This window comes from Bufo bufo, chromosome 2 (genome assembly GCF_905171765.1).
Source record: "Bufo bufo chromosome 2, aBufBuf1.1, whole genome shotgun sequence".
Classification (NCBI taxonomy): domain Eukaryota; kingdom Metazoa; phylum Chordata; class Amphibia; order Anura; family Bufonidae; genus Bufo; species Bufo bufo.
Genome location: NC_053390.1, coordinates 2516956 through 2541427, shown reverse-complemented (window position 1 = coordinate 2541427; position 24472 = coordinate 2516956). Strand labels below are relative to the sequence as shown.

At 44.3% G+C, this 24472-nt stretch overlaps 1 protein-coding gene across 2 annotated transcripts in view; it reads left to right on the top strand.

The window, feature by feature from the left end:
• Window positions 1–24472, top strand: part of CA9 (carbonic anhydrase 9) — a 191266-nt gene that overhangs the window by 63961 nt on the left and 102833 nt on the right. For both annotated transcript variants that reach the window (XM_040420683.1, XM_040420682.1), the window contains exons 2-3: window positions 18631–18660; window positions 20282–20452. In XM_040420683.1, the coding sequence (XP_040276617.1) occupies window positions 18631–18660; window positions 20282–20452 (201 nt within the window). The remainder of the gene's footprint in view (window positions 1–18630; window positions 18661–20281; window positions 20453–24472) is intronic.

The window sequence follows — 24472 nt, the reverse complement described above, 5'->3', positions numbered from 1 at the left end:
AGTATGGGGACAAGCAATTGCACAACTATCACTCCTCCTCATACTGAGGACATCGCTGCCTGTGATAGCAGGTCTCCTCTGCTGACGAACAGGCAATTGTTGGGAAACAACGCTTCCTTCCAAACAATTGTCTAACTAATCAGCCAGTGTAATACTAGCCTAACATACAATCATCCGTCCTCTTCACCCTCATCAGACTGTGATATCTCATGTTGGGCTCCTTGGCTCCCCTCCTGATTCCCCGCTCTGAATGTTCCCCCACTGCCCCTACCTCCACCATCCTGGTGCCCTCTCTACTACTACTACAACCAACACAGCTATGCATGGGGTCCCCTGCCTCCCCACTAGAGATGAGCGAATCTTCCAAGATTTGGTTTGTTTCAGATTCTCAATATTTTTTTAAAAATTTTGGTTCGGTCTGAATCTATTCATTCCAAACCAAAGTTGCTCCAATTGCCCTGGAAATTGGTATATAACCACCTCTAGTCCTCTAAAACACAGATTTTTTAATGAAAAGCTCCTATCTCATTTCATCAATTTTTTTACCATTGTAGTTTTTAAAATTTCCCTTGCCCGTCCCCTCGGTCTGATACAACATCAGGTGTAACTGTATCTACTTTTATCGTTGACGCCAGAAACTGCGGTTATTGCTTGGCATCAACTAATTGCAATTACCTCCTGCGTGATGTGACAGAACACTATTGATTTCTTATGCGTCGGGTGCTGTTTTTCAAGATTCGTCTGAATCGAACCCGAAAAGAATTGGGTTCGATTCAGTGCCTAAAAAAAAAACGGATTCAGAACGAATCTATGAATCTCCCCGCTTCACAATTCCCCACCGGAGCTTCACACTGCGGGTCTGCGCAGGAGGAGCAGGGCTAGGAGTCAGCTGTGCTCCTTCTCCTCCTACACAGACCAGAGCAGTTGATGTGCATCCTGCCTGCTGCAGCTGGGGAGCGCAGATCATCGGAGGAACCAGGTGAGTATGTACAGTTTATTTTTTTAACTTCCTGTGAAGGGGGCATAACTACTGTGAGGGGACACATATCTGGCATAACTACTGTGAGGGGACACATATCTTGGCATAACTACTGTGGGGGGACACTATCTGGATATAACTACTATGAGGGGACACATATCTGGGCATAACTACTGTGAGGTGGCACATATCAGGGCATAACTACTGTCAGGGGGCACATACCTGGCATAACCTTTGAAATGGACACAATGTTGGCATAATTACTGTGTGGTGGCATAAAGAAGGAATGATTACTATGTGGGGGCTTTTAGGGCATGGAATGGACACACCTGCCCACGCTGTAACACCACCACCACCAAAGGCTTGTCTGGTGTCTGTGGTCAGGTACCTTGCAGTTCATCTAGCACGACGCAGACTACGCTGATGTAAACAGTTTCCAATGGTCTGACATGACACTTGGGTGCTTCTCACCTCCCAATGTACTTAGAGTTGTGTGGCATTCATCATCCGGATCCACAGGGCACTGTTCACAATGAGGCGGTCATCAGTGTGGGATGTGGCCAAAGGATATCCACTTCTCTGCGACTCTGATACAACCTGCTGATGACTCTCTAAGCTCAGTGATCACTTCTCTTCCTTTCTGTGACTCTTCCAGTCTCTGTATCTCTGATACAACCTGCTGATGACTCTCTGTGACACTCTAAGCTCAGTGATCACTTCTCTGCCTTTCTGTGACTCTTCCAGTCTCTGTGTAAGGCATCGAACCGGGAGACTCCGGCATCCTAGGCTGTAGCCTTGCTCACTAGACCACAGAGCTTCCTGGACAGTTTCAGTTACTTTTTTGAACCACCTCCTTGACCTGAATGTTCCTGCTTTTGGTTTGACCAATCAGATCTGTGTACGCCCTATTTAAGAAAGACCATGTCACTTCCTCCCTTGACAGATTATTGAGCTACCTCAGCCGTAGTCTTGCTTCAGCCTCTCAGTATTTGTCTGCTAACCTGCTCGTGTACCGAACTCTGCCTCCATCGACTACTCTCCAGCCTCATCCTGAATCCTTGTACCTGCCATCTCGTGTACCGAACTCTGCCTCCATTGTCTACTCTCCTGCCTCATCCTGAATCCTTGTACCTGCCATCCCGTGTACCGACCCAGGACTGCCTGACTACTCTCTTGCCTTTCTCGTTCTTCGGCACTCATCTACCACATGGACCTTATCGGGTCCATTGAGCCACCGCCATTCCTGCATATCGGGATCATTCATCCATTCCGTTTTCGTGCTCCTTTGTTCCTGTGTCGCTGCCATTGGACTCCTTCCCCTCTTCGAGTAACCTCTACTAGCAATTGTGCAGGTAACCTTAACAGAATAATCTGGCCTCAAAAATGGAGTCCGCGGTGACGCTCCTGAAACAACAAGTTATAGAGCTACAAGAATTCGGAACCACTTATCAGGAAAAGTTTTCCCAGTTACAAAGTGTGGTACAAGATCAACAAGGGGAAATAATCACCCTACAGAGACAACTCCTGGAGGGGCAGGCCCCAGCTGGAGATACGCGCATGCCGCTCCCAGCAAGGTTTATTGGAGATCGACGCCAATTCCGAGGTTTTTTGAACCAATGTTGAATCTATTTCGCAATTAATCCAGCCCGGTTCACTACTGGAAAGATGAAGGTATTGTTCATCATCAATCTTTTGTCTGATGAGGCTCTAGCATGGGCATCTCCTTATGTGGAGACTGACAGCAGCCTTCTGCGGGATCTGGAGACCTTCATCTCCGCCATAAGTCAGGTGTTTGATGATCCTAATCGTTGTGCTACTGCGGAACTAAAACTACATAATCTACGCCAAGGAAACCGTTCAGTGGCCGTTTACACAGCCGAATTCCGCCACTGGGTGACCGACACCACCTGGAATCATGCCGCCCAAAAGAGTCAGTTCCGGGGGGGGGGGGATGTCTGAACAAATGAAAGATGAACTTGCTAGGACAGATATTCCAGAAGACTTTGAAGACTTCATTCAACTTTGTATCGATCAGAGACTTACTGAAAGGAGAAGGGAGAAAGCATGGGCGCAGGAAAACCGACCCACCTATTTTTTCAGACCATCGGTTCCCCGTAATCCTGAACCTGCACTGGAACCTATGCAAATCAATTCATTACGGAGATCCATAACTGTAGCGGAAAAGGAAAGACGCATCTCAGAAGATCTTTGTCTCTACTGCGGAAAACCGGGACATTATGCTATCGACTGCCCTAGAAGGGTCTGTAGAATAAACGCGGTCAGAGAGTAAGAAGAACAATTGGAATCAGAAATTCCATACTCCATACACTCTGAAATAAACTCTATTTCCCCTATTGCTTGGAAGAAAGACCAAACTACTATCCCCGAGTCTCATTTCATGGTACCCATTCAGATCTTCACCTCTGAACTCGAAATCTCCTGCTCTGCTATGCTGGACTCTGGGGCCGGGGGCAATTTTATGGACTTAACATTTGCACAAAAAAAACATATCCCACTATTAAAGAGAACAACACCATTGGATATGGAGACTGTGGACGGCTCACCTCTTTCCTCAGGTCCAGTTACGCAAGAAACGGTAAAGCTCCAAATACGCATCAACACGGATCACCTTGAGGACATTAATTTTTCTTTGATCTCTTCACCCAAATTTCCCATAATCTTGGGGATCCCATGGTTGGCGATTCATAATCCATCCATTGACTGGGAAAATCATGTACTACACTTCCCGTCGGAATTCTGTCAGTGTAATTGCCTGCAAGACCCTCAGTCTTCGGCTCCAGCGATCCCTCTGGTTACGGAACAGTCTACAAGTTAGTTATTACCTCTGCTGTACAAGAATTTTCAGGATGTTGGCGACAAGAAAAATGCAGATAAGCTTCCTCCTCACCGTTCTTACGACTGTCCGATTGAACTATTACCGGGAGTGGAAATACAGTTTGGCTGCATTTATCCGCTTTCTGATCCTGAATTGAAGGCTTTGAAAAAATATCTAGATGAAGATCTAAAAAAGGGGTTTACCCGACCCTCTACCTCTCCAGCTGGTGTTCCTTTTTTCTTTGTAGAAAAGAAAGATTCCTCTTTACGCCCCTGTATAGACTACCGGTATCCCCTTCCTTTAATATCTGAACTTCTCTTTATCTCGAAAGACTGCGCACTGCCAGAATATTTACGAAACTCGATCTCAGGGGAGCATATAACCTGGTCTGTATTCGTCCGGGTGACGAATGGAAGACTGCTTTCCGAACTCGGTATGGACATTTTGAATACCTCGTTATGCCTTTCGGACTGTGTAATGCGCCAGCTACATTTCAACACATTGTTAATGATGTGTTCCGGGACATGTTGGATCCGTTCTGAATAATATACTTGGACGACATTCTAATTTTTTCTGAAAGTCTGGAGCAACATCGTATGGACGTCTGCAAGGTTCTACAGAGACTTCGAGAACACCAACTCTACATTAAACTCGAGAAATGCGAATTTTAAAAAACAACTGTTCAGTTTTTGGGATACATCATTTTTCCGAAGGGTCTAGAGATGGACCCCAGCAAGATTAGAGCTGTTTTGCCAATTTCTACAGGACATTCATCAGGAATTTCTCCGGGGTCACCAAACCAATCACACAACTCACGAAGAAAACCGTACACTTTACCTGGACTCCCGAGGCACAAGACGCATTTAGTCAGCTAAAGACTCTGTTCACAGGCGCACCAATACTAATCCATTCAGATCCAGAACTACCATTCACGGTATAAGTGGATGCATCTGATTCAGCAATGGGGGCGGTTTTGTCACAACGTGCAGGAGATAAAGAGTTGCTTCATCCTTGTGCCTATTTTTCTCACCAAATGTCCCCAGCCGAGAAAAATTACGACATCGGGAATAAGGAACTACTTGCAATCAAGGAAGCTTTCTCGGAGTGGAGAAACCTTTTGGAGGGGGCCACCATTCCCGTAACCGTCTTGACTGATCACAAGAACCTTGAGTTTCTGCATAACGCCAAAAGATTATCCTCCAGACAGGCCAGATGGAGCCTGTTCTTTCCTCGTTTTAACTTTATTATTACCTACCGTCCAGGTTCTAAGAACGTCAAAGCAGACGCGCTGTCCAGAATGTTCTCTGACTCCTCCCAAGAAAATAAGAATCAAACCACGATCCTGCCTGAAAGAAACTTCTTTGGGGCCACCCATTCGGGGGATTTATGGAAACTAATTAAAGACGGATATCAGAGTGACTCTTTTCTTAGCCACCCCACTAGTGAGATTAACCTTCACTTCAAGGATGGTTATTGGATCAAACCGGATCATCAACTATATGTTCCCAAAATTGCTCGACTTGAAGTCCTTAAACTGGCTCATGATTCCAAGTTGGCGGGTCACTTGGGCATAAAAAAAACTCAAGAACTATTATCTCGTTCCTTCTGGTGGCCCAATTGTAAAGGGGATGTGAAGAGGTATGTGTCTTCATGTTTGACCTGTGTGCACTACAAGACGCCACGTTCTTCCCCTCTGGGATTATTACAACCACTTCCGGTTCCATCTCGCCCTTGGGGCTCAGTCTCTATGGACTTCGTGATCGATTTACCTCCTTCTCAAGGAATGAACACTATCCTTGTCGTCATAGACCGTCTTACCAAGATGGCACACTTCATCCCTTTCAAAGGAATACCATCTGCAAAACAGACAGCAGAACTCATGATCCGTGAAGTGTTCCGGCTACACGGGATTCCAGACAACGTGGTCTCTGATCGCGGGGTACAGTTCATGTCCAAATTCTGGAAAAACTTCTGTTCTGCCCTTGGAATCAAAGTAAATTTGTTATCAGCTTTTCATCCACAATCTAATGGTCAGACTGAAAGAACTAATCAAACCCTCGAACAGTATGTACGCTGTTTTATTACCCATTTACAAGATGACTGGATGGAACATCTCTCCACTGCAGAATTTGGTACAATAACTCGGAACACAGTTCGACTTCTTTTAGCCCGTTCTACGCAAACACAGGCCTCTGTCCAGTCTTCATTCCCCATCGGCCAATCACCATGGCCCTCCCAGCAGTAACCGAACGGTTAACAAACCTGCAAGAGGTATGGGGAAAAATCATGGAGAATTTACACGAGGCGGACAAACACCGTAGACCAGCACCAGTTTTTCATATTGGGGACAAAGGTTGGCTGTCTACAAAAAATATTAAGCTGAGAGTCCATTCTCAAAAACTGGGTCAAAGATACATTGGACCATATCAGATTTCGGCTCAAATTAATGATGTCACATTTAAATTCAAACTCCCGGATTCGCTGATACATCCGGTGATCCATTGTTCACTCTTCAAACCATTTGTCGAGAATACTTTCCCTGATCGCTTTTTGCTGCCACCCCCGTCAGTCTGGGTGCATGGAGAAGAGGAGTTTGTTGTAGAAAAGATCCTGGACTCTAGAATTTGTCGACGAAAACTGCAGTATTTGATCTGTTGGAAGGGTTATGGTCCTGATGAGGACTCGTGGGAACCCAAGGTGAATGTGTACGCTCCCAGACTGGTCAGTGAGTTTCATCGGCAATACCCCAACAGGCCTATCTTGGAGATGCCCGGAGGTCATCATGGAGGAGGGGGAGTACTGTTAGGGATCGAACCGGGAGACTCCGGCATCCTAGGCTGTAGCCTTGTTCACTAGAGCACAGAGCTTCCTGGACAGTTTCTGTTACTTTTTTGAACCACCTCCTTGACCTGAATGTTCCTGCTTTTGGTTTGACCAATCAGATCTGTGTACGCCCTATTTAAGGAAGACCATGTCACTTCCTCCCTTGCCAGATTATTGAGCTATCTCAGCTGTAGTCTTGCTTCAGCCTCTCAGTATTTGTCTGCTAACCTGCTCGTGTACCGAACTCTGCCTCCATTGTCTACTCTCCAGCCTCATCCTGAATCCTTGTACCTGCCATCTCGTGTACCGAACTCTGCCTCCATTGTCTACTCTCCAGCCTCATCCTGAATCCTTGTACCTGCCATCCCGTGTACCGACCCAGGACTGCCTGACTACTCTCTTGCCTTCCTCGTTTTTCGGCACTCATCTACCACATGGACCTTATCGGGTCCATTGAGCCACCGCCATTCCTGCATATCAGGATCATTCATCCATTCCGTTTCAGTGCTCCTCTGTTCCTGTGTCGTTGCCATTGGACTCCTTCCCCTCTTCAAGTAACCTCTACAAGCAATTGTGCAGGTAAACTTAACACTCTGTATCTCTGATACAACCTGCTGATGACTCTGTGACACTCTAAGTTCAGTGATCACTTCTCTGCCTTTCTGTGACTCTTCCAGTCTCTGTATCTCTGATGCAACCTGCTAATGACGCTCAGTGATCACTTCTCTGCCTTTCTGTGACTGTCAGTCTCTGTATCTCTGATACAACCTGCTGATGACTCTCTGTGACACCCTAAGGTCAGTGATCACTTCTCTGCCTTTCTGTGACTCTTCCAGTCTCTGTATCTCTGATACAACCTGCTGATGTTTCTCTGTGACACTCTAAGCTCAGTGATCACTTCTCTGTCTTTCTGTGACTCTTCCAGTCTCTGTACAACCTGCTGATGACTCTGTGACACTCTAAGCTCAGTGATCACTTCTCTGCCTTTCTGTGACTCTTCCAGTCTCTGTATCTCTGAAACAACCTGCTGATGACTCTGTGACACTCTGAGCTCAGTGATCACTTATCTGCCTTTCTGTGACTCTTCCAGTCTCTGTACAACCTGCTGATGACTCTCTGTGACACTCTAAGATCAGTGATCACTTCTCTGCCTCTCTGTGACTCTTCCAGTCTCTGTACAACCTGCTGATGACTCTCTGTGACACTCTAAGCTCAGTGATCACTTCTCTGCCTTTCTGTGACTCTTCCAGTCTCTGTATCTCTGATAGAACCTGCTGATGACTCTCTGTGACTCTGAGCTCAGTGATCACTTCTCTGCCTCTCTGTGACTCTTCCAGTCTCTGTATCTCTGATACAGCCTGCTGATGACTCTCTGTGACACCCTAAGCTCAGTGATCACTTCTCTGCCTCTCTGTGACTCTTCCAGTCTCTGTATCTCTGATACAACCTGCTGATGACTCTCTGTGACACTCTAAGCTCAGTGATCACTTCTCTGCCTCTCTGTGACTCTTCCAGTCTCTGTATCTCTGATACAGCCTGCTGATGACTCTCTGTGACACCCTAAGCTCAGTGATCACTTCTCTGCCTCTCTGTGACTCTTCCAGTCTCTGTATCTCTGATACAACCTGCTGATGACTCTCTGTGACACTCTAAGCTCAGTGATCACTTCTCTGCCTCTCTGTGACTCTTCCAGTCTCTGTATCTCTGATACAGCCTGCTGATGACTCTCTGTGACACTCTAAGCTCAGTGATCACATCTCTGCCTTTCTGTGACTCTTCCAGTCTCTGTATCTCTGATACAACCTGCTGATGACTCTGTGACACTCTAAGCTCAGTGATCACTTCTCTGCCTCTCTGTGACTCTTCCAGTCTCTGTATCTCTGATAGAACCTGCTGATGACTCTCTGTGACACTCTAAGCTCAGTGATCACTTCTCTGCCTCTCTGTGACTCTTCCAGTCTCTGTACAACCTGCTGATGACTCTCTGTGACACTCTAAGCTCAGTGATCACTTCTCTGCCTTTCTGTGACTCTTCCAGTCTCTGTATCTCTGATAGAACCTGCTGATGACTCTCTGTGACTCTGAGCTCAGTGATCACTTCTCTGCCTCTCTGTGACTCTTCCAGTCTCTGTATCTCTGATACAGCCTGCTGATGACTCTGTGACACCCTAAGCTCAGTGATCACTTCTCTGCCTCTCTGTGACTCTTCCAGTCTCTGTATCTCTGATACAACCTGCTGATGACTCTCTGTGACACTCTAAGCTCAGTGATCACTTCTCTGCCTCTCTGTGACTCTTCCAGTCTCTGTATCTCTGATACAACCTGCTGATGACTCTCTGTGACACTCTAAGCTCAGTGATCACTTCTCTGCCTCTCTGTGACTCTTCCAGTCTCTGTATCTCTGATACAGCCTGCTGATGACTCTCTGTGACACCCTAAGCTCAGTGATCACTTCTCTGCCTCTCTGTGACTCTTCCAGTCTCTGTATCTCTGATAGAACCTGCTGATGACTCTCTGTGACACTCTGAGCTCAGTGATCACTTCTCTGCCTTTCTGTGACTCTTCCAGTCTCTGTATCTCTGATAGAACCTGCTGATGACTCTCTGTGACATTCTAAGCTCAGTGATCACTTCTCTGCCTCTCTGTGACTCTTCCAGTCTCTGTATCTCTGATAGAACCTGCTGATGACTCTCTGTGACACTCTAAGCTCAGTGATCACTTCTCTGCCTCTCTGTGACTCTTCCAGTCTCTGTATCTCTGATATGAACCTGCTGATGACTCTCTGGGACACTCTGAGCTCAGTGATCACGATTATCACAAAGAGCTGGCACTGAGGAGGATAAAGGGCAGGTGACAACACCCCGGGGAGGTGACTTCTATGATTCCAGGTCTCTCATGAAGAGTCCAGCCTTTAACTTTGTGCCACAATTATGCAGTTAATGAGCTGAACGAAATCCAATTAAAATGGTTGTTAAAGAGGTAACAGCGAGAGTAATCCTCTCACATTCCTGCGCACCAGGGAGGTCGCGGGGGAGGGGGGATTATACTGTTATAGCGCATTAGAGGGGCTGGTAAAATAATCTTATTACCCCCATAATATCAGCTCCCTCACACATAGAATGTATTACTCTCATCATTCCAGACCCCAAGAGCTAACAATATAACCGCTCTCACAATCCCATCATCCGTGCCCTCAGGAGCTCACAATCTCATTTTTTTTTTGTCAAAAGCAATGCATCACTCCTATCATCCCTGACCCCAAGAGCTCACAGTCTATTTTCTCTCTCACACACTATGTATCACTCCCATCATCCCGTGCTTCTACATGTGATGAAATCAGTGACTCTGTGGCATGTGCCCCCAAAACCGAGCATTTTTCTTTGTGAGTTAAAGCTACAGAAGGAGCAGCTCCCACACTTTTGGTCTGCTCTTACATAACCAATTGTTGCCAGTGTCCTGCATAAAGCGGCTCCTCACTAACCTGTCCCTAACAGTATGGCTTCTCCTAAAGGTCACCAGAGGCCTACCTACATGTTCCATTAATGTGGCATCTCGGTACGGCCATGAGTACCCCTGTTTCATGTGCCTTCGCCAATATTTATTTGGCTGTGCTAGAGGACAGGTATGTGTTTTCCACCAGCAACCCTTACCTTTAAGGTACGTGGACGATATCTTCATGGTATGGTCGGGCACTGATACTCAATGTAATGAATTTGTCACCTATTTGAATAGCACCCATTGTAAGCATGGTCACATGCCAGAGGTAACTGGGAGTTTGCTGTGAGTCGGACCTTGCGCTCCTGTAATTTGCCCATTGGCTCCTGGTATTGCCCATACGGCACAGGTAGGTTTAGCGTAAGGTCCCGAGCTACTTGAGAAACCTTGGCGCGGTGCTCGGCCTCAGACATGTCCTCCACAGTAGGATATGTTGGCTAATCTCTCAATTTTACATCAGTATGAGGGTTTAGTAAGACCGCAGAGTGCACCTGTCTTTGTAAAAGTTATTGTTATTTTGTTTTATTGTTTATCACATCCACACATTTGCTATCCTGTTTAGGATGTCTATTGTGGTACTTGTGGTCCGCTGCGGGCATCCTCCCTTGTATGCATTTTTGCTGGGGATTGCCGTTAGCAGCGGACTACCAGTGCAGGATCTGCCCCCCCCCCCCGTATAGATGCGCCACTGCATATAGGGTTGAGCACTTCCTGCTTTTCATTACCACGCCAATTTGTTGTTTTTTATATACACCAGGTGGGTTGTTTGCCATGGGTTCTCCGGGCAGCCATACCCCAAGTGCTTAAAAGGTAGCGCGTAACTACGCGCTTACATCAGCGGCCTGAGGAAGTGCAATGTCGCGCGAAACGGCCGCCGCAGCTACTATGTTTGAGAAACTGACATCTTGCCCCTATTTGTTCTGCTGAATGTTATCCCGGATGAATAAAGGATGATTTTCATTTTACTACATTGGTGAGTGCCGCCCTCATTTGCTTTCTACCTATCCGGACTCTATCCATTGTTGTTGGGCTTGTGCACCGTCATATTGTATCAGAGGCAAGACATGCGGTGGACTGTTTCATTGTAAAACAACAGAAGTTTTTCTAGAGTGTAGCAACTGTGCTGCCTCTTCTTTTTCTTCGTTTGTTTCATTAAAATGTAATGGAGCCAGGATCTGGGGTTAAAGGATGGGAGGTTAGAGAAGCTGGGGCTGGAGGAGCTTAGGCTAGAGGTGCTATGGCTAGAGGAGCCGAGAATGGAGGAACTAAAGCTAGAAGAGCTGAGGCTAGAGGAGCCCCAAGCTGGTGCTAGAGAACCTGAGGCTGGAGGAACTGAAGCTAGAAGAGCTGAGGTTAGAGGAGCTTAGGCTAGAAGAGCTGAGGCTTGAGGAAGTGAAGCTAGAGGAGCTGGGACTGGAGGAGCTTAGGCTAGAGGTGCTGGGGCTATAGGACCTGAGGATGAAGGACTGAAGCTAGAAGAGTTGTGGCTAGAGGACTGGCGCTGGAGGAGCTTAGGCTAGAGGTGCTGGGGCTAGAGGACCCGAGGATGAAGGCCTGAAGCTAGAAGAACTGGGGCTAAAGGAGCTGGGGCTAGAGGAACTGGAGCTAGAAAAGCTGTTGCTAGAGGAACTTAGGCTGGAAGGATTAGACAAACTGAGCTAGAGAAGTTGAGGCTAGAAGAGATAGGGTTAGAGTAATTGAGGCTACAGCAGCTGAGGTAGAAGGAGCTGAGACTAGAGGAACTGAGGCAAGAGGAGCTGGAACTAGAGGAGCTGGGGCTAGAGGAACTGATCCTAGGGGAGTTGGGTCTAGAGGAGGTGGTGCTAGAGGAACTGAAGTCAAAGGAACAGGGGCCACAGGAACTGAGACTAGAGAAGCTGAGACTAAAGAAGCTGGGGCTAGAGGGATTGAGGCTAGAAAAGATGATGTTAGAGCTTCCGAGGCTGGAGAAACTGGGCCCAGAAGAGCTGGGGCTACAGGAGCTGAGGATGGAGGAACTGAAACAAGAAATGCTGGGCCTAGAATAGCTGAGGCTAGAGGAGCCCCGAGCTGGGGCTAGAGGACCTGAGGCTGTTGCTAACTTAGGCTAGAAGGATGTTATGCAAGCAGGTTTGGACCCACTGCGCTACTGACTGGCTATACTCTAGAGAGGCATGATTAAGCAACTACTTGGTCTTTACTAGAGGCTCTGATGGTGAGGATAGGCTTGGGCCATTAGGATAGTTGACAGGTGCCACTCCAGAGCAGTCCCCGAGTCAGTGGCAGCTGAACAGGGGGTCAAAGATACCAATGCAAGCACCGAGGGGAAGTACGTGGTCACGAAGTCTGAGGTCAGGACAGGCAGAGATCAAGCAAGGTCCATAAACGAAGTCCGAGGTCAGAGGCAGGCAGCAAACAGGCGAAATGTGATCATTACAAAAGCAGGGTCCGGTACACAGCAAAGGAGAACTTGAAAAACACCTTCACACTTGGAACTAGACAAGCTAGTGACCATGAGTTGCTCAGACTTCTTCCTGTGGTAGGAAGCGCCTTTAAATACCTCCTGCAATCCAGCCATAGGCTGGTGAGACAGAGGGCATGTACGTGCTGCCTCACAAGTGAGGAGACACACCTGGGCACGCCCTAACAGTACAGGTCTCCAGCAGGAAGTAAACTCTGGCATGGAGCACAGATGCAACAATTAAGCTACCTGCTTCCTGCACTTGTCAGCACGACGCATGACAGCAGGAAGCAGGAGGGAAAGAGGGAGCACGGCGCACGTGCCCGCGGGTAGGGGTGGCAGCGCCGGCACGGACTGCTGGGCTAACAGAGGATAAGACAAACATGAGCTAGAGAAGCTGAAGCAGGGAGAGATAGAGTTAGAGTAGTTGAGGCTACAGCAGCTGAGGTAAAAGGAGCTGGGACTAGAGGAACTGAGGCAAGAGGAGCCTGTATAAGCACCAAGCGATCAGATCATTTGTCAGATAATATTGCGCTTATTGCACACAAACTTTAGAAAATTGGTAAGAAGTTTTGGGAAAAAAAGGTGCAATTGTACAAACAGATGTCATTCTGCATTGAGCTGTTAATAAGGGTGGTTGGGTGTATGCAGTGCAGACAGAAAATGGTCTTACACAGTATGCAGAGACACGAGCATCTCTTCCAGTGTAACAGGGACAGAGTAGAAATAATTGAGGGACTTTAATCAGGGAAAGCTGTTTGACGGGCTGGGGCAGAGTGCTTAATAATGTAGCTGCTGCAGAACCTCGTTCAAGCAGTTCTATGTTTTAAAACCAGCCACTTGCAAGAAAAAAATATTCATTTATTTTTCAATTGAACATATTGCCGGCACAGCACCACAATAGCATTCTACTGCTAAGCAATTGCCCTTTCTTTTTTTAAACACTTTTTTTTTTAAAGCGTTGCATTATAACAAAAGCATTTTAAGGCAATAATGCCATTTTTATACCAATGAAATAAGTATAATGCACTATATACAGAAATATTAATGCCTTTCCTGCATTATATTGGTGGGGTTGGGAATAATCACAGGTTTTCAATGTGTGTCTTAATAGTAAGAAAAGGTCTTTTATGAACCTATGTTTTTAAACACATATAACACTGGTAGAAATCTTATCAATGACAGTACTGCAATATTCATAAAGTAAATTGTCATTATCAGTGTTCAGTGTGTTTGTAGAAAGGAAAATACATTTAATGCACCTCTGTCTTTAAATTACAGAAAACACACTTGCAGGCCTCATGCCAAAATGTGTATAATACAGAAGAGCACAAAGAAAAAGGATGAGGTTATGGATTGGATGGCTCACTTCTCCTCTTGGTCACAGCAGGATGATGTGGAGGTGACTTTTGTGTCTGGCACCATGCTTTGAAGCCAGGGGCCAATGTATTTCTCCTGCTCCTTCTCCTTACAGCCCCATAAATGCCTGTCAGTGGCATCCTTTCTGTCTTCCCTGCTCCTTCCTAGAGGGACGCTTTCTTATTTTCCCAAGAAGAAGCATCAAAACCCTACCACGCCTTACAGCATATAGTCAAGAGCAGGGATGCTCAACCTGCAGCCATCCAGCTGTTGTAAACCTACAACTCCCACCATGCCCTGCTGGCTGATAGCTGTAGGCTGTCCGGGCATGCTGGGAGTTGTAGTTTTGCAACAGCTGGAAGGCCGCAGGTTGGGCATCTCTGGTCAAGAGCATCTCCCAGTTGATGACTTGTGTGAGAGCAGTCAGCATTTGGACTGCCCTGAGGAAAAGGTTCAGGAGGATGTACGAGACCCAATGCATAGCTGTGTTGGTGCAGCGACCCCCTGAGGAGCGGGTGTAGAGGATAGGAGTGGCCCTGACGAAGTGTTATGTCGCAGTGTACTCCTTCAGGCTATTGCTCCCTGAGCATCGGTGCAGTATAATTACACTACTGAATAGAGAGGAACAAACCAGTTGGTTATAAACTTGCCCTGATTTGCTCCCAGGCCGAATGACTGCCCGGATGAGCCAATCAGTGCAGCAGTAGGCAGGGAGGTGCCCGAGCAGAACGCCATTCTTTGTTGGGCTATGAATGAGGGTGGATGGGTCTTACAGTGTCTGACAGAAAAGCCATCTTAGAGACAGTGTACAGTCTGAAATCATTCAAGCTTGTATTCTATTCCCAGGGAGAGTGAAGGGAAAGGCAAAAATCACAAAGAAGGAGAATTGTGTGTATAGAATGGTAACAGGCAGGGAAAGCTGTCAGCCCAAGTGAGGAGCTGAGGCCGGGTTCTTGCTGCAATTACTGCCTTACAGCACAGCTGCAGCTGCTGCAGAACATCACAAAAGCAGCTTCCTGGGGTAGATGTTGGCATAAGCTCAAAACTGTACAACACATGTTCTACCATCCCGAGGATGGATAGCATTTGAAATATCAGTGAACACACATGAAATACTAGTGCAAACTTTAGGAAAATAGCATCTGTGTGTCTTAGAATACACAGGGTAGCAGATGATTATATCTGAGTGATAACGTGACATATTAGGCATAAATCTGTGTTGGTGCATCTCCACACAGTTCAAAATAAAAAGTTTTGGGGGATGACCTTTGGGAACACAGCATATACAGGGAGTGCAGAATTATTAGGCAAGTTGTATTTTTGAGGATTAATTTTATTATTGAACAACAACCATGTTCTCAATGAACCCAAAAAACTCATTAATATCAAAGCTGAATATTTTTGGAAGTAGTTTTTAGTTTGTTTTTAGTTTTAGCTATTTTAGGGGGATATCTGTGTGTGCAGGTGACTATTACTGTGCATAATTATTAGGCAACTTAACAAAAAACAAATATATACCCATTTCAATTATTTATTTTTACCAGTGAAACCAATATAACATCTCAACATTCACAAATATACATTTCTGACATTCAAAAACAAAACAAAAACAAATCAGTGACCAATATAGCCACCTTTCTTTGCAAGGACACTCAAAAGCCTGCCATCCATGGATTCTGTCAGTGTTTTGATCTGTTCACCATCAACATTGCGTGCAGCAGCAACCACAGCCTCCCAGACACTGTTCAGAGAGGTGTACTGTTTTCCCTTCTTGTAAATCTCACATTTGATGATGGACCACAGGTTCTCAATGGGGTTCAGATCAGGTGAACAAGGAGGCCATGTCATTAGATTTTCTTCTTTTATACCCTTTCTTGCCAGCCACGCTGTGGAGTACTTGGACGCGTGTGATGGAGCATTGTCCTGCATGAAAATCATGTTTTTCTTGAAGGATGCAGACTTCTTCCTGTACCACTGCTTGAAGAAGGTGTCTTCCAGAAACTGGCAGTAGGACTGGGAGTTGAGCTTGACTCCATCCTCAACCCGAAAAGGCCCCACAAGCTCATCTTTGATGATACCAGCCCAAACCAGTACTCCACCTCCACCTTGCTGGCGTCTGAGTCGGACTGGAGCTCTCTGCCCTTTACCAATCCAGCCACGGGCCCATCCATCTGGCCCATTAAGACTCACTCTCATTTCATCAGTCCATAAAACCTTAGAAAAATCAGTCTTGAGATATTTCTTGGCGCAGTCTTGACGTTTCAGCTTGTGTGTCTTGTTCAGTGGTGGTCGTCTTTCAGCCTTTCTTACCTTGGCCATGTCTCTGAGTATTGCACACCTTGTGCTTTTGGGCACTCCAGTGATGTTGCAGCTCTGAAATATGGCCAAACTGGTGGCAAGTGGCATCTTGGCAGCTGCACGCTTGACTTTTCTCAGTTCATGGGCAGTTATTTTGCGCCTTGGTTTTTCCACACGCTTCTTGTGACCCTGTTGACTATTTTGAATGAAACGCTTGATTGTTCGATGATCACGCTTCAGAAGCTTTGCAATTTTAAGAGTGCTGCATCCCTCTGCAAGATATCTCACTATTTTTGACTTTTCTGAGCCTGTCAAGTCCTTCTTTTGACCCATTTTGCCAAAGGAAAGGAAGTTGCCTAATAATTATGCACACCTAATATAGGGTGTTGATGTCCTTAGACCACACCCCTTCTCATTACAGAGATGCACATCACCTAATATGCTTAATTGGTAGTAGGCTTTCGAGCCTATACAGCTTGGAGTAAGACAACATGCATAAAGAGGATGATGTGGTCAAAATACTCATTTGCCTAATAATTCTGCACGCAGTGTACGTGTCCTACAGTACTCAGGGTAGCAGACGGTTTGCATCAAATCCTTGTTGGTGCATCTCCACACAGTGAAAGTGTCTGTGTGCTGGGGAATCTCATAGTAGGTTGACACTTTTACACTAGAGAAAGTTTATACTGCACTATTTCAGTGTGTTTGTGGAAAGGGAAGAACATTGTATTGCGCCTCCCTGTCTTTAGGTTCCAGAAAGCAAATATTTCTGTTGACAGGACTCTTTTTTTTTTTTTTTTTTCCCCATCATGTATAACGGAACTAAACTGAACCGTTATGTGTCCCCATAGACATGTATTAGGACAGAGCAAAACAGAATGCTTCTTAAAGACTTCTGCTTTGCTTTCTGTCCTAAAATTCAGTTATAACGGAACCTATACCGGAATGTGAACCCGCCCTAAATAAGTTATTAATTAACTGTAATAATTGGGTACCCATGTACCTTACCAGCGACCACACATGCCCTCCTGTATTTAACTGCTGTGGCCTGCACCCCTGCTCTCTAGACAACTAGAGGAGGAAGACAGAAGATGGTTGCTATTGGTGGCCAGCTGTTGGGGCAGTAATTGTGCTACACTGTGTTATTTGGTCCTGCTATGATCCTCTTTTGTGTTGCCCTGCCTTCTGATAATTTGGACATGCCTACACTGAAAACTGGATTCTTCTTGTTGCTGTGTCTGTAATATGTCCCATCACATCAATGGCTGAGCTCAGATTGGCGTCTATGCTTGGGGCTAACATACAGCTTAAAAAATACGTCAATTTCCTTCAAGCACAGTGTAACGGATCTCCTGGCACCCCAACTGGGAAACTCCGTTGATGGATGCTCCTAGTGCTTCCCGAGGGCTCCAAGCACTCCACTTGACACCGTAAGCACTGCCAACCCCACGAACTGCCGCAGCTTGGTTGGGATCTCGCCGTCTTCTACCCACCCTGGACCTAGGACAAAGCTTCCAGGTTCCAGTGGGTGAACCTCTCTTCCTTCAGAGAGCGATGCAGGAACAAGTTCTTAAAAGAGCTCAAGGATTATTGCCAGGGGAGTATACAGCGTATAGCATTCCCCAGTGTAGATGCAGCCTTTCCCCCCACACATGAGACGAGGCTCTATGTTGAGGGTAAAACAGGAACTCTTTAATGGGGCTACATGTCAGCATTTTATGCAGGTCTTCCAGCAAGGGACACTCCCCCTGTGGACCTTGTGGAAGACTGCGACAGTTTTTACATTAGCCAATCACATACATTTACAGTATGGTAACACTCCCAGCAATTGTACACAACCTCCCCTCTGCCTGTGATACAATTAACCAACACAATGGGCTCTGCCTATGATACAATTAACAAACACAATGGGCTCTGCCTGTGATACAATTACTAAACATAAGGGGCTAACTTAATCACTCACAGGCAGAAAACACTCATTTTTACCCAAAACACAGAAAACACCCCAAAGCCCCACATATCCCCATACATTATACATCCCTGGATAGCTCTGATCTGGGCGAACAACATATCCAGAAATCACCCAGATCCAAGCAGGGGTTCCCGAATTCAATAGAAGTCACATTTGACCGACCGCAAGCATGGCTTTCCTGTCCAAAACAGTTCCACAGATTTAGGCTGTGCGGCCGGTCTACCTTCTCATTCAAATTTTTACTATATGGGCCATAATCCTGAGGCAAGAGGCTGCAAACAGGCCCCTTCAAAACCCAGTGGCGAGGTTATTTCCACCACACACAGCTTTGCACTAATCCTCTAAATAATATCTTCCGGAATTCTAAATTATTTTAATTTCCTCATTTCTAATGACATCTTCCAATGGTCTTATCTTTTCCATTGCAGGTCCAGGTCATCATCACTGGGGCTACACAGGTAAGAACCTTATATCTGTCTCTAATTTGTTAAAAAACTAGCACAGGTTATTAAAGGGAAGACTTTATAGCGTTTCATGACTTTTATCCATATCTGACCTATAGACACATCACTCATCAGCTTCATCCTATCAGTATCTGACCTATAGACACATCACTCATCAGCTTCATCCTATCAGTGTCTGACCTATAGACACATCACTCATCAGCTTCATCCTATCAGTATCTGACCTATAGACACATCACTTAGCTTCATCCTATCAGTATCTGACCTATAGACACATCACTTATCAGCTTTATCCTATCAGTATCTGACCTATAGACACATCACTTAGCTTCATCCTATCAGTGTCTGACCTATAGACACATCACTCATCAGCTTCATCCTATCAGTATCTGACCTATAGATACATCACTTATCAGCTTCATCCTATCAGTGTCTGACCTATAGACACATCACTCATCAGCTTCATCCTATCAGTATCTGACCTATAGACACATCACTTATCAGCTTCATCCTATCAGTATCTGACCTATAGATACATCACTCATCAGCTTCATCCTATCAGTATCTGACCTATAGACACATCACTTATCAGCTTCATCCTATCAGTATCTGACCTATAGACACATATCACTTATCAGCTTCATCCTATCAGTATCTGACCTATAGACATCACTTATCAGCTTCATCCTATCAGTATCTGACCTATAGACACATCACTTATCAGCTTCATCCTATCAGTATCTGACCTATAGATACATCACTTATCAGCTTCATCCTATCAGTATCTGACCTATAGACACATCACTTAGCTTCATCCTATCAGTATCTGACCTATAGACACATCACTTATCAGCTTCATCCTATCAGTATCTGACCTAAAGACACATCACTTATCAGCTTCATCCTATCAGTATCTGACCTATAGACACATCACTTAGCTTCATCCTATCAGTATCTGACCTATAGACACATCACTTATCAGCTTCATCCTATCAGTGTCTGACCTATAGACACATCACTCATCAGCTTCATCCTATCAGTATCTGACCTATAGACACATCACTTATCAGCTTCATCCTATCAGTATCTGACCTATAGACACATCACTTAGCTTCATCCTATCAGTATCTGACCTATAGACACATCACTTATCAGCTTCATCCTATCAGTGTCTGACCTATAGACACATCACTCATCAGCTTCATCCTATCAGTATCTGACCTATAGACACATCACTTATCAGCTTCATCCTATCAGTATCTGACCTATAGACACATCACTTATCAGCTTCATCCTATCAGTATCTGACCTATAGACACATCACTTATCAGCTTCATCCTATCAGTATCTGACCTATAGACACATCACTTATCAGCTTCATCCTATCAGTATCTGACCTAAAGACACATCACTTATCAGCTTCATCCTATCAGTATCTGACCTATAGACATCACTTATCAGCTTCATCCTATCAGTATCTGACCTATAGATATGCAGGATAGTGTGAGGTGGTGGTGGAGTCAGTGTCGTCCTGGAGGGGTGTAAGTGTAGTGCATGATCATGGGGCAGATTCTTGCAGTTAGTGACTATTTTTCATGTTCTCTTCATGTTCCAGATATGCCGGAATGGGATAAGTATTTCCCTGAGTGTGGTGGGACGGCGCAGTCCCCTATTAATGTCGACATACAGAATGTTGCCTTTGACCCTTGGCTGAGGCCGATTCAGCTCTCTGGCTATAACCTGACAGCTGGAGGAACCTTGAAGTTGGAGAACAATATGCATACAGGTGAGACAGTGATTAGTGTCACATTTTCTAAATAAATGTTGGCCTTGAGGGGTCATTGTGAACCTTGGCCATGAGGAGTCATGGCCACTTCTCAGAGTCATTCTCTCCAGGGGTGTCTGTGTCTCCAGCAGTGCAGTTGTCTTCTGAGGCCAAGTATTTCAGAGGTGTTGTTACTCATCCTTGAGGTGTACAGAAGATAACATGTTAATGAGAGAACAGAGTTGGCACCAAGACTCCAGATAACGCCTCCCTTCATGGTTTATATACCTTAACACACAACCTGGGACAATAGGATCCAGACTTTGTTCTATCCCATCTCCTTCCCATCTGTTACACCCTTGGCAAGTGTAGTGCCCTGGAACAGGGAAAACTTTGACATTTGCCTATTTCCACTATGCAAAGTTAAAACTGCTTACTTTATTTCACCTAAAAGGGTTAACTTGCAATGTTTAATATCGTGTAACTGCATTTTATATATATGTTGTGATGTATACTGTATCCTGCTCATTATCACTGTATTTACATGGCTCTGTGGAAAGGGTTAATGAATACTGAGAGACTGTTAGGGCTTAGACTGAGAATCTGGTAATTTTCCACAGCTGCCATAGGGTTTAAAGATGAGAAGCAAATTTCCAAAACCCACTTTTTAAGGACCAGTTCAGGTCTGAAGTCACTTTGTGAGGCTTATATAATATAAACATCACAAAAACCTCCCATTTTAGAAACTACTCCCCTCAAGGTATTCAAAACTGATTTTACAAACTTTGTTAACCCTTGTGTTCCACAATAAATAAGCTGCCGTGTCACATTTGAAGACCCCCTGATGCACCCCTAGAGTAGACACTCCAAAAAGTGACCCAATTTTAGAAACTAAACCCCTCAAGGTATTCAAAACAGATTTTACAAACTTTGTTAACCTTTTAGGTGTTCCACAATAGTTAATGGAAAATGGAGATGAAATTTCATAATTTAACTATTTTGGCAGATTTTCCATATTAATAATTTTTTTCCAGTAACATAGCAAGGGTTAACAGCCAAACAAAACTCAATATTTATTACCCAGATTCTGTAGTTTACAGAAACACCCCATACGTGGTCGTAAACTGCTGTACGGGCACACGGCAGGGCGCAGAAGGAAAGGAATGCCATACGGTTTTTGGAAGGCAGATTTTACTGGACTGTTTTTTTTACAACATGTCCCATTTGAAGCGCCCCTGATGCATGGTGCCAAAAAACCAGTCCAGCAAAATCTGCCTTCCAAAAATCATATGGCATTCCTTTCCTTCTACGCCCTGCCGTGTGCCCGTACAGCAGTTTATGACCACATATGGGGTGTTTCTGTAAACTACAGAATTAAGGCAATAAATATTGAGCTTTCTTTGGCTGTTAACCCTTCCTTTGTTAGCGGAAAAAAATGATTAAAATGGAAAATCTGCCCAAAAAGTGAAATTCTGAAATGTTATCTCTATTTTTCCATTAATTCTTGTGAAACACCTAAAGGGTTAACAAAGTTAGTAATCAGTTTTGTATACCTTGAGGGGTGTAGTTTCCAAAATGTGGTCACTTTTTTGGAGTTTCTACTCTAGGGGTGCATCAGGGGGGCTTCAAATGGGACATGGCGGCTTAAAATTATCCCAGTGAAATCTGCTTTCCAAAAACCATATGACGCTCCTTTCCTTCTGCGCCCTGCCATGTGCCCGTACAGCCGTACAGGGGGGTTTCTGTAAACCGCAGAATCAGGGTAATAAATATTGAGTTTTGTTTGGCTGTTAACCCTCGATGTGTTAAAGAAAAAAATTGATTAAAATGGAAAATTTGCCAAAAAAGTGAAATTTAGAAATGTCATCTCCATTTTCCTTTAATTCTTGTGGAACACCTAAAGGGTTAACAAAGTTTGTAAAAATTTTGAATACCTTGAGGGGGGTAGTTTCAAAAATGGGGTCATTTTTTGGGTGGTTTCAATTATGTAAGCCCCACAAAGTGACTTCAGATCTGAACTGGTCCTTAAAAAGTGGGTTTTGGAAATTTTCTGAAAAATTTCAAGATTTGATTCTAAACTTCTAAGCCTTGTAACATCCCCAAAAAATAAAATAAATAAAATAGCATTCACAAAATGATCCAAACATGAAGAAGACATATGGGGAAATGTAATAACTATTTTAGAGGTATTACTATCTATTATAAAAGTAGAGAAATAGAAATTTAGAAATTTGCTAATTTGCTAATTTGCTAATTTTTCAAAATTTTTCCAACTCGTATAGTGTATTACTGTAGTGCAGCAGCGGCATGAAGCGCACGGCGTCATAGCAACCAATGACGCCGTGCGCTCTAAACAGGAATCCAGCCCGCCATACCACGGACCGCTCTCGGCCGCGGAACATGGCCATGTGCATTCAGCCTAAGGGGCACAGTTCTTATTTATTTCTTTTTACACCCGAGGGGTTAGGTCATGTGACACTTTTATAGAGCAGATCGTTACGGACGTGGCAATACCTAATGTATACTTTTTTTTTATTTATTTAAGTTTTACACAATAATATAATTTTTTTAAACCAAAAAAATGATGTTTTAGTGTCTCCATAGTCTGAGAGCCATAGCTTTTTTTATTTTTTGACTGATTGTCTTAGTTAGGGTCTAATTTTTTGCAGAATTAGGTGACGGTTTGATTGGTACTATTTTGGGGGGCATACGCCTTTTTGATCGATTGTTGTTGCACTTTATTTTTTTACGGTGTTCATCTGAGGTGTTAGGTCATGTTAAAATTTTATAGGATGCAGCGATACCTAATATGTATACTTTTTTTTATTTATTTCACTTTAACACAATAATAGCAGTTTTGAAGCAAAAAAACAACATATTTTAGTGTCTCCATTGTCTGAGAGTAATATTTTTTATTTTTTGACTGATTTATATTAGGTAGGGTCTCATTTTTTGTGGGATGAGGTGACGGTTTTATTGGTACTATTTTGATCGCTTGGTGTTGCAATTTTTGTAATATGAGGTGACCAAAAATGTCTTTTTTGGCACTGTTTTTATTTTATTTTAGGTTAGGTTATGTGCTGATTTTATAGAGATGCTTGTTATGGACGCGGCGATACTTAATATGTATACTTTTATTTATTTCACTTTAACACAATAATAGAAGTTTTGAAACAAAAAAAAGATGTTTTCATGTTCTGAGAGCAATACTGTGTATATATATATATATATATATATATATATATATATTTTTTTTTTTTTTTAAACTATTTTCTTATGTATGGGTTAATTTTTTGCTGGATGAGGTGACGGTCTTATTGGTGCCATTTTGTGGGACATACGCCTTTTTGATCACTTGGAGTTGCACTTTTTTTTATGGTGTTTATCAGACAGGTTGGATCATGTAATATATTTACAGAGCCGGTCATTATGGACACGGCAATACCGAATATGTCTATTTTATTTTTTATTTTTTCTATTTTTAACATTTTTATTTATTACTTAATTGTTTTTTTGTTTTTTTTTTACGTGTGAAACCTTTTTTTAATTTTAAACACTTTATTTTTTAATTTTATTTTACACTTTGCATAAGTTCATACAAGGTCATTCTCTGGGGGACATTTAACTTAATTTTTTTTTTCACTCTTGATTTTATATTCATATTGAAAAATATGGTGTTCAGAAAATCCACCCCCCAGAGAGGCTGTACAGCCTCAGTGCAGGGCTGATCGTGGTCTGTAGAAGACCTGAGTGCCTGCACTCTCCCGGCCCCAGCGGTCACATCACCACCGGGCCAGCGCACCTCCTGATCTGTATACAGCGATCTAGAAGGGTAGTGATGGCCCGAATAGTTCCCGGCGAACATAGCTTGTTCACCGCGGCGAGCGAACATATGCGATGTTCGGTCCGCCCCCTATACAGTAAACTTTGACCCTGTACCTCACAGTCAGCAGACACATTCCAGCCAATCAGCAGCAGACCCTCCCTCCCAGACCCTCCCACCTCCCGGACAGCATCCATTTTAGATTCATTCGGAAGCTG